The 10,697-nt window shown below is 39.4% G+C and overlaps 1 protein-coding gene and 1 long non-coding RNA gene across 10 annotated transcripts in view; one reads left to right on the top strand and one right to left on the bottom strand.

Moving 5' to 3' along the window:
- The window catches only part of ptdss2 (phosphatidylserine synthase 2), a 25,283-nt gene extending 20,224 nt beyond the window's left edge, over window positions 1–5,059 (bottom strand). The window contains exons 1-3 of one of the 2 annotated variants that reach the window (XM_042411697.1): window positions 4,844–5,059; window positions 3,970–4,359; window positions 207–308 (exon numbers count right to left, since the gene is read on the bottom strand). In XM_042411697.1, the coding sequence (XP_042267631.1) occupies window positions 207–308; window positions 3,970–4,202 (335 nt within the window). In that variant the 5' untranslated portion in view covers window positions 4,203–4,359; window positions 4,844–5,059. The remainder of the gene's footprint in view (window positions 1–206; window positions 309–3,969; window positions 4,360–4,843) is intronic. The other variant, XM_042411696.1, reaches the window with a different exon arrangement.
- LOC121897296 lies at window positions 3,319–10,697 on the top strand. Of its 8 annotated transcripts, none has more exons than XR_006096214.1 (6): window positions 3,319–3,519; window positions 7,272–7,359; window positions 8,503–8,634; window positions 8,805–8,861; window positions 9,462–9,568; window positions 10,262–10,697. It is a non-coding gene; the product is annotated as an uncharacterized LOC121897296 (long non-coding RNA). The 8 variants fall into 8 exon arrangements; XR_006096212.1 differs by lacking the exon at window positions 3,319–3,519 and adding an exon at window positions 4,154–4,226; XR_006096213.1 differs by lacking the exon at window positions 3,319–3,519 and adding an exon at window positions 5,224–5,446.

Genomic DNA, 10,697 nt, shown 5'->3' with positions numbered 1-10,697 from the left:
GACAAAATCAGGATAAACACTGAGTTTACTAGTAGTTTGGATTACTAATGAAATAGGTAAAAGAAACTGCTACCAAAATGACAGTTCTGCAGTCCAATAACAAGACTTGTGTGGATTACATGAAGTGTTTTTGGAGCTGGCTGTTGTGTCCTGTGTGGTTCTGGTTGTAGGGACAGTTGGAGAAGTGATGAGCACAAACAACTGACCTCTTAGTATTGTAGGCCGTGTCCTGTGGGGTTTCTTCCAACAGTGTGACGTAGACCAGAGCACAGGTCAGAATGAAGAGCACTGTCACAGTATGGGCTCGCCTGTAGAGAGAGAGAGAGAGAGGGAGGAGAGTGATATTAATACCATTTGCAAAGAGAAAAAAAATACAATAAAAGCCTTTAGAGAGAGAGAAAAATCTGCTGATGCTATCTGATGTTGCAGAGGGAGAAAAGTTGAGCAACATCACTGCACTGTTATTTGAACCCTGTTCACATTGGTGGTTAGTTTAGAAGGTGAATAAACATCCTGTGCTTGTGAAGAAAGAAACTTCACAACCTTCTGAAATGAGGAATCTGTAAGATTTTCTAAGTCAGTTTGATATTTTCTTTTAGATGTGTATTCATTTTCTGCCTTAGACATGTAAAAAAAAAAATCATGGTGTAGGACTAATAACATATACATCAGTGGACATGTTGAACCTGATGTTTAAGGCTATGACATTAGCTACAGGCTCATATATATCCTACCGGACGGCAGGGAGAAAGCAAACTTTGGCCTTTGTTGTACAACAGTTTCAACAATAGCGGTCCAGATATTCATCCGTGCTATCTGTGGGATTTATCGCAACTCAGAGGGCAAAGTTTTATTTATCAACATGCTGATATGAGTCACATGAACATACAGTTTGTAATGTCAGATCGATCAGATGGCAAGTGGCATCGGCCATTACAAATAGTGATGTATGTAAACTTTTTATTACTCTCTGGTGAACTATGTTGCTCAATTATATCGTTTCTGTACTGCAATTCTAATCGTTTCAATGAATGTAGGCTTAATAAATCATTTAAAAGTAGGGTACTTAGAGGAATGAGGAAAAGGAATATTTTTAAACGATAAGTTTAATAAAGAATAAAAGATATTTTCCGTCAGACGAGGGGGGAAACTGAAATAATGAGGTCAAATTTGTTGGCGATTTCAGTGTAGATGTGCGTTAGTCAGCTTGTTTTTCTGCACCCTTGTGACCAAAAATCGATTAATGCAGCTTCTCACAATAAAAACAGTGACTGTGGTTTATTCCTCTCAGCTTATCAAACTGGCAAAAGCAGTGTAAACACGACACCATGTGCCCGAGCATTCTCAGTAACGTGTGACACAGAGTTTCTCTCCAGAGATCGGTAATACACTCACGGCATTGTTTATGAATTAAATACACCGGCCATGCTCCCTGTCAGTATGGAAAATGTCGTCCGATGCAACAATGCAGCTCTTTTATGTGTTTTCGGACAAAAATAGACATCTATAGCACAGAGGCATAAGCTATACATGGCTGCAACCAGGGGGACATGTTGATAAAACAACACCAGTCTTATCATTTAAAGTGCTTATTATTGGAAGTATAGCAATGGTTTAAAACACTTTTTTTCCATATTGAGGTTGCTATCGCCGCTCTTCAAACTAAAGACCACCCCCTGCCAGCCTTTTGGCTCAGAGTCTGAGTGATGGAGACGGCACACCGGGTGTCATTAGCATTTTCTCCCCCATTCCACCTCCTTATCCAACCTGTTTCACAGGAGACACGGGGGGAAGGCTTGGCGTCTCTCTCACCTGACAACCACACACCACTGGGAATGAAAAGATGCAACGGAAATACCAACCCGGTGCGACTGAGAGACAGGCTAAACTCACAGGTTGAGAATCAAGATTAAATGAGCTGATGGTTGACAGTCTTATGACCGTTACAGCCATATACAGAAATAGCCTAATGTCCAATATGATTTAGTCTTGAGGCGGACAGCAGGGTTGAGACAGGCTTGTCAAATACAATTTGTGACTTAACTGAACCAAATAATATGACTTCACTCGATACAACATGCTCGATTGTGGCCGTTTCATGTGTTTGACCACAGCAGCCTCTGGTTTCTATGATCCAAGTTTGTTAAGTTCATCGGCCTTGTGACACTTTTATAAAATTAAATCCTGTTGGGAGCACTATGTTCTTATGAGTGCAATCACTACCCCAACTTAGGTTCTTCTCTTTCAATAAAATCTAAAAATAAACCTTCTCTAAGACATTGCCAGTAGTCTAAATGTTAAAAACAATCTCAGTAGTTTCTTAGAACTGAAATGTGTGCGCAGAAATGCTATTTGGGGAAATAGCAAAAGTGGTGTCACAGCATAAAATTCTGTCACATCTGTCTAAGGTCTATAGGTCTGTCTAAAGTCTATCAAAGCTATTTCAGTTTTCTCAGGAAAAAAAAAAACACTTCCCTAATTCCAATCTGAGGCAGGTTGCACGACAGTTTCTTACAACAACATCCAGGGGAAGCTGCGAACGTCACCAGAGAGTTCTTTAGTATGTCTGTAACACTCCCACAACACAGTGCTCCTATACTGACTCCATAATCAGACATATGACTATTTCACTGTCATTTCCTCTATTTGAATGCCGGTGTGTGGTTTCATTACCGCAAAGCTTCTAGCTTTAGGAAAAAAAAAAAAAATCCCCATTATGGTTTTTATAATGCGATAAAAAAAAGCAACCAACTAATGTGAATTTCTGGTGAAGTCAGACAGGAAACACTGAGATGCTACATATTCTCATTCTTTTTTTTTGTTCTCAATGTGTTTCATGGATGCATTAGTTGCCCATACAGACAAAGCAATCCATATGATTCACAATGGCCACAAGTCTCCAAGTTGACCACAAAGTAAATAGCTACATTCATTATCAGTTCTCCATTATAACTAAACTGGGAGTGCCAACCAACCACTGTGAGAACAAATTCCTCCACACAAAATCACAAGCGAGTGTTACCATGGGCGGTTTGTGTCCGAACTGAGCTATCCTTTCATGAAAAGCAACCGTTTAAGAGAGGTGCTGATGTGACTTAGTGGGTCATTTTGGCGGGTTGAATCACAGTAATGACAAATTCTCATTAAGGTTTCTCTGCCAGAGATATTGGATATCTTAGCAGATCCTTACCGCTCCTCGCTTTCCACACAAAGCAGAGCTGAGAAACACACACACACAAAGGCACAGTCAGGCATAAATACTGCTGGAGCGACAGGTTGAGAGGCAGCAGCAGCAATAAATTAAGGAAGGCTGCAGAGGAGAATGTCACTTTTCCAGACTAGCCTCATGCTCTCACATGACAGCACCTGCATCCTGCACATTTCAACACGCTGCATCTGTGTGCGTGTGTACTTGTGTCAGTAGGTGCATGCACAACTGACTCCTCCAGTTCACTGCATGAGCAAAATATCCGCTCTGACTTCAACTCTGTCGTGGATCTCTTTCTGCTGAAGGTGCAGGTAGGCATATTAGCTTTTGGCTTGTCAACAACAAGCTCTGAGCTTGAATCTGCAATGTAAGCATCCATGGCAGCAAGGCAAACATTAGCAGAGCACCTTAAAAACTGACACCTTGTGGAGTAAGCATCTGTGATTCCTTGCTATCATTTTGCATTTGAATAATTAAACCAAAACCTCCTTTCAGCTCGACTTACTATATACTGTAACGCACATTTAAAGATGTCGATCAAGGTGACAGTACTTGTTATAATTAATGGAGGTCACTTGGGCCTGTCTTTCAGTTCACCTTGAAACCTATAACACACCCTGCTGTTACCAAACACATGCCTCTTATTGCGCTGTAGGTATTTTCTTGTTGGCACTGACAAAACAACACCATCACACTTCAGACGCTGCAGTGTCCAGGATTTGACATTTACATTATAGTTGACATTGCCAGAGAGCACTCACCAGAAAAAGGTGTTGGTCCCGTCGTCGTAGACTTCGGACTCGGTGTTTCGCCGGTGCAGGCTCTCCCTGGATGTCTGCTTCATCACCTTGGCTTTGATCGGTGCGCTCTGATCCGGACAGCGCGGCTCCACTGGGCCGTTGTTGACCTGCTCGGCGGCGCATGCGGCGCTGGCACACTTGCCGGCTGCGTTGACCGCGGCCACGCCGCTTTTCTTCGACTCCTGCTTGGTCATGTCTTCACCGACCAACCGTCCAGGGTGAGATAAAATATGCGGTTTGGTTTAACCTCGGGCTGTGTTCCCCTGTACTGTCATCCGCGTCAGCCCCACCCAAGTGGCTGTCAACATCCTGGGGTGGTCGGAGGACATGAACGTTACTTATTACACGATACTAGAGAGGAGAGAATAACCAGAAATTCACGTCCTGCGATTGCTTTAGCTGCTGGCTGTTTAACACCGCCCAGCACAATACAGTACAGTGTAGTATATGCATGCAGACGAGACAGACATGTAGCTAAGACTTCTCTGACCGCCTACTTATGCCAACGCATTTCTGCAAAAACAAGCGTGGCAAGACTGTCACGCGTCAAACAATGGCGACGACTTTTTGACAGCACCACTCTCGGGATATTAACTTGATCAGATAGTGAACAAATCACAGTCTCTCAGCTTGGCTAACTGCGTTAGCTATTTATAGCAGGCTTTCTTTTGACTATTTGACCTTGCTAACAAGGCTAAATCAACAAGCTCGTTAACAATAAACTGACGCAAAATCATCATTACTCAAGCCAGTGCTTTATCTGTTTGTCACAAATAACCTTTATGTTAGGTACTAGGAACGGTGTTGCCGTTAAATTTAAGCTAACATTACTTACCAACTGAATTTATGGGATTACCAGTCCGGGTGAGTTAACGAGCTACTGAGGCTACATCAGTACAAACGATTGAAATCCGTTTTGTAAGTAGAAAGGAAACCAAATTGGCGGTAAACTGTGCCACACACCGCCTGGAGACTGTCTCTACTGTGGAAACAATCACACAGACCGCTCCAAACCATAGTCTACAGTGTTCACATGGGCATGGATGGCGTCGATTCTGTTAAGCAGAACTTAAGAGGAAAGCATCCGGTCATTCACTCTTCAAAATAATGTTACTTTAATGGGCTGTGATTTTATTTTTAAACCTAAAACTTTAAATCTGAAGTCGTACTCTTGATACTTTCTGTCAGCCTGACCTATCTGGCGGGTCTACCAGATCATCCGTAGCAGACAGACTGCGCTTTGATTGTAAGAGCTGATGAGTTGTTGTTTAAGTTTTAAAACCATGCAGTAACTGTCGATGACATATGAGAAACGTCACCACAGTGCGCCGTTTGTAAAATTGTAAAGACATGCATCATGCTACCAAAAGCCCAACAAGATGTTTTGACTAATTTGTATGTCGTCACTTCCGTTTATCCTACGCATCGGGAATTCAAGGTAATAATAATAATAATAATAATAATAATAATAATAATAATAATAATAATAATAATAATAATAATAAAGGCTATAAATTGCAACTAATGGCTCTATTAATTAGTTAAATTGATTCATCTATCATATAGATCAGTGGTTCTCGAACTTTTTCACATCAAGGACCCCTAAACTGACACAAATTAGACCATGAACTCCCATCTGATAAGGTTTTTGCTTTTAGATGTTTTATTACAGAACGTGTATGAAACAAATAACCAAAATAGTAATACATTCTGTCATTGTGTTATTTATGGATGGAATTATAGTGAAAATAAATTATTCTCCTTTTTGCGGGGAACCACCTCAAGGACCCCTGGGAGTCCTGGGTCCCACTTTGAGAACCACTGGGCTAGATGAAATGCAGCTTTTGGTTTGCCAGTTTGGACAGAATCCTTTTGGCTGTGTTTTTTTTTTCTTTTTCTTTTTCTTCTTCTTTTTTAAATCTTATAAATGTTGGTAATCCATTGATAAATGCTAAGAGGGTTCTTTCTTTGTAATAAGCCATCATGTCAGCAGTGATTCATGAGGCATTAATTTAGGTTTATATTTAAACAACAATCCATCACGTCAGAAGTTCCACTGAATATAAATTGGCAAGTTTCATGCTGGAGAAGGATAACAACCAGACACACAGATTTCTATCATCACCTGGAAACCTAAATGTCTTTCTGTAATGTTTTTAGTAGATGATCGTTCAAACTAATGGAGCCATTAGTAACAAGTTATTTTTAGAACTTACAAGTTCTTGTGTATAGTACTGTAGTTACATCATTTATTAGCTTAAAAAACCTAGAAATTCAAACAATGTGGTTATTTTGTGTAAGAAGCAGAATATCTCATTTCTATCAGTCAGTGTGGTGTAAACTCACCCTAATGGTCCCCAACAGCTTTACTTGCCCACAGATGAAGCAATCTGAAAACCTTAGCCTCACTCTGATCTACAACAACTATTACAGAAGCTTTTTAAAAGCTTTTCGAACTGTCACTGTTGGGCAATCATACCCTTTGCTTAGACCGCATCGCCATCTTTGGCTTGTCAAAGATCCATTCAGAAAATTCTCCTCAAGACTTAATTTTCTGCTGGGAAAATCCCTCAGCTGACAACACATGGCAAAAAACACCGTTTATCTTTCTCTTGTGTAACCAGAGTTGGTGACTGCAGGCCAGAGGTGAAGTGAAAAAACAGTTCTACTTGAGTATTTCCACTTTGGAATACTTTATTTTTACTCGAGTGTATCTGGGAGGGAAATATTTTACTTATTACTACACTACATTTACATGGATTTAATTACAGGTTAATGCATCAATATATTGTTCAAAGTACTTTTAGTAATAGATGAGTTGTATTTAATGCTTTTTTTACTGCTGCACATTCAAGTACAGTTTTGAATGCAACATTTAAATGTGATATCACTACTTTTATAGGGTTAAATGGCTTTTTACTCCATTGCTCATGGTAGCTATTGTAATAGTGTAGTGACTTTAACCACAGTGTGTGTGTGTGTGTGTGTGTGTACCAGGTATTCCTCATGTTGTGGGGACTTGCCTACCTTCAAGTCCTATTAACGTAAATCATTAATTTTAGGGTGAAGACTTGGTTTAAAGTTAAGGTTAGTTTAGGGTTATAGTAAGGTTAGGTTAGTGTTATGCAAGTAGTTGTTAATGTTGAGGTTAGGGTAAGTCTCCAGGAAATGAATGTAAGTCAATGTAATGTTCTCTGAAGTTATGGAAACTTGACTGTGTGTGTGTGTGTGTGTGTGTGTGTGTAAAATGATTGGTATTGTAGTATCTACAGCCAAAGACAACATTCTCCGCAGGCTGGACGAGGCCCACTGAGAGCTGAGAACCATAATGGCCACAGTAGATCATAAACTGTGAGGACAGGGGTTTTGTTATTATAAGAGTAAATGAATGGCAGGATTAGCCCAAGGCTTCAAGTACTTCTCTGAAGAACTCAGTTTATAATGTTTGACTGAATGGCATATAAAACAATTTGCTTTCAAAAACAAAAACCCCCGAGTGGTGAAAAGGCTGTTCCTTGAAAGACATTTAGCATATAAATATTGTTTCTAAACAAAGAATATGCTTTTGATATAGTGACAATCTCTCTGATCCAGAGTATAACATGAAGCTCTTAAAATCCCATAACTAAAAAGAAATAATAAAAAAAAAAATACAAGGCATAAAACAACTGGGATGGAAAGGGGAGAATCTTTAAAGACTATAAAATACAGCTTAAAATACTGAGGCAGAGTTCAAAAGTAGTGCAGGAGACAGTTAGATAAACCACACAGCTATAAAGTCTTATCTTATAAGAAACTGCACAAGTTAGGTGCAAGCAGCACATGGTTGCCATTTCATAATTTAATTTAATTTAGATCTTACGTAGATAGAGAACATTCTGAGCTCTATATTTAACAGCTCCAAGCAACACAGCGGAAAGGTATCTATAAATCCTTGGACACCATTTGCTGTATTTCAGAACATGTTTTGGGTGAAATATCCTATTGGATGTTTGATTTTTAATTGTTCTAAGATGGAGATGCCACTGAATAAAGACTCAAATTTGTAGGGTTCTTTAATATACATTTTCCCAACCAAAATGAAAACAATATTAAATATTATAAATGTGATTACTTCCCATTGGATTTTTCACTGATATACACTTTTCTGCTACTCCTACTTGTCAGCACATCTTCAAGGTATAAAACAGTAAGAGACATGAGCTGGGATGTGTCGTTCTCAATGCTTCCAGACTTTAGCAGAATTGGATGAAAACCAGAGAGGATTCACAGAAATGTAGCTGCAGGTTTTTAGTGAAATAAACTCAAGCGACATTTGCACATTTACAGTACGCACTGAATCAACTGCTTAAGTTCAGTATCGCTTTAAATCCAAAGACATGCATATCTATGACAAAAGTAATAGAAATGTCCCCAGATTGTGTGGATACTATATTTAACTGAGCTTAAAATGTAAATGAATCTGTTATTTTTTCCTGTTTCTGCTTTCTACAGAGCTGGAGTTTCATCCCATAGCAAGACATGACGGAACAACACCCCATTTCTTGTTAGCAGGCATGCCTCTGAAAGATCTAATGAGTTTACAGACACACATGCAGTACATAATTTGGCGGAGCAGGTCATTAGGTAGGAAACAGTAGCTAACTCATCCAGGAAATCACTCCAAACCGGGTGTGCCAAACCATGCCCAGCTTCCCAAGTATCAAGCTTTTACAGGCACCATGCAGAGAAAACAGTTTTATAGGTGTCACGTTGAATTGTGGGGATCAAATGACTATTCATCCTCCTTCCCAAAGGCCCTGCGGTGTTGCCTGCAGCCGCTCTGCAACATTAAAAGGCTGAGATTTTCTCAGGTGAGTGGTCAAGGTGGGGGGTGGGGGTTGGATAGTAATACCCTGGAAAAATGGCTTTTCAAAAACAACAGCAACAGCAGCAATAAAAGAAGAGCACAAAACACGTCTTATATGTGTTTCAGCAGCAGACATGAATAACATTGTTCACTAAGTTAAATTACGACACACAAACTCCACTTAACTTAACCTTTTTAAAAAAAAACTTTTCTTGGTTCAAGGTCTTACAATGATTTATTGGGTCTTTCACAATAGCTTGAACACCTTTAGAAGCTCTTGGACAACATCGCCTTCAAATACAAACCGTGCAAACCTGTTCTTGGTCTTTGTCTGCTCCATCGATCGACATCAGAGTCTTTAGGGCCTGGGTCTTTCTTTTTTAACATGCATTCAGCCCTCTGGGTCTATGCATCTCTTAGGTTAAGCTAGTGGAGGTATGTGTGTGCCTTTGAGATGAAAGAATCATACAGATGCATTTATCAGAGAAACAGGTCCGAGGACTTCGCTTGTGTTGACTGCTTGTACGTACTCTGATGAAAGCTGTGAGATAAAATAGTTAATACAGACTTTCTCTTTGCATTTTCATGCCTCTTAAAACTCCAGCTGATAACATCTGAAAGAAAAACAACACCTGCAGGAACAGAGGCTTTCCAGCTACACCTCAAAGTGAATCTGTAACCAGTTTGAAAGTGATCAATGGGATGTGACAGGTAAGAATATTTTCTCTTGAGGTAGAGTTTTTATGTCAATTATCAGGACAAAAGCACTGATGAACTGATGTCTGCTTCATCATCATGCTCTGTAATCCAATCAACAATCTATTTATGTTTATGCTCTTGATTGTTTACAGGGAATTTTAATATGAGGGAATTGGGTACTTAAGTTGATAATTTACTGACACTTCATTTTATGAGATATATACATTCAATACACTTTCCAGAAAGCATGTACTGCTTTGAGTTAAACTGATAAAAAAAACAACTACCTTTTACCACTAGAGGGTGCCAACACACAACACATAGAGATTTCTGTAGCTTTGATCACGGTGAATTCATGTTATTGATCAGAGCCTAAATCATCAGCTGGGTGTGGCGTTATTGCATCTTAGCAGAAGTGACTCACAATTTGATCTTGTCATTTTTTAAACCGTTATAATGAACAGCAGTGATCAGTGCTCATCAAAGACCTTTACGTAAATCACACCAAATGAGCAACAAGGATGAAAGTTCTCTCATTAGATTAGATTTTTAGTAATAAACAAAAGATAAACAAGTACATAATCCAGATACATAGAATTTGTCACAGTTCAGTGAGATCAGGAAATATTTATTGTGATATTAGTGTTTTTTTGTGTATGTACTGCAGATTCATCTATACAATATCTCTGTCTTTGCATTTCTCAGCAGCCTGAACATCACCTGGGAAGACAGCTGACCTTAGAGGTGGTCTAAATCATTTAAACAGGCGGCTACTTAATGTCATCCCTCCCAATGGGGTCTCACACTGTAATTCATGTGACTCTGAGAACTCACATGTAGAGTAACTGTGACCTAGTTGAACTGGATGACACTCATGGGTGTCATCGCGGTGTCACATGTAAACAAAGAGTCACAGGTTCAGACCTCACAACTGTGTATTCCAGAGATGCTAACCCAGGTTAGGTGACTCATTTATGTGTGTGCATGTGCTTTCTGTCAATACGGCCTTGTAGGTTTAGAGTCCTGTGGTTTTGTTCTTGTACATTTAGTGTTTTTTTTTTTTTTTTAATGGAAAAGCTTAAAAGAAAGCTATGTTACTGTTTTAAATGAGTTTTGTGACATTGTTCTTTATGCTACTGAG

The sequence above is a fragment of the Thunnus maccoyii genome, chromosome 5 (assembly GCF_910596095.1).
Source record: "Thunnus maccoyii chromosome 5, fThuMac1.1, whole genome shotgun sequence".
NCBI classification, from domain to species: Eukaryota; Metazoa; Chordata; class Actinopteri; order Scombriformes; family Scombridae; genus Thunnus; species Thunnus maccoyii.
This window is presented reverse-complemented; position numbering and strand designations above follow the sequence as displayed.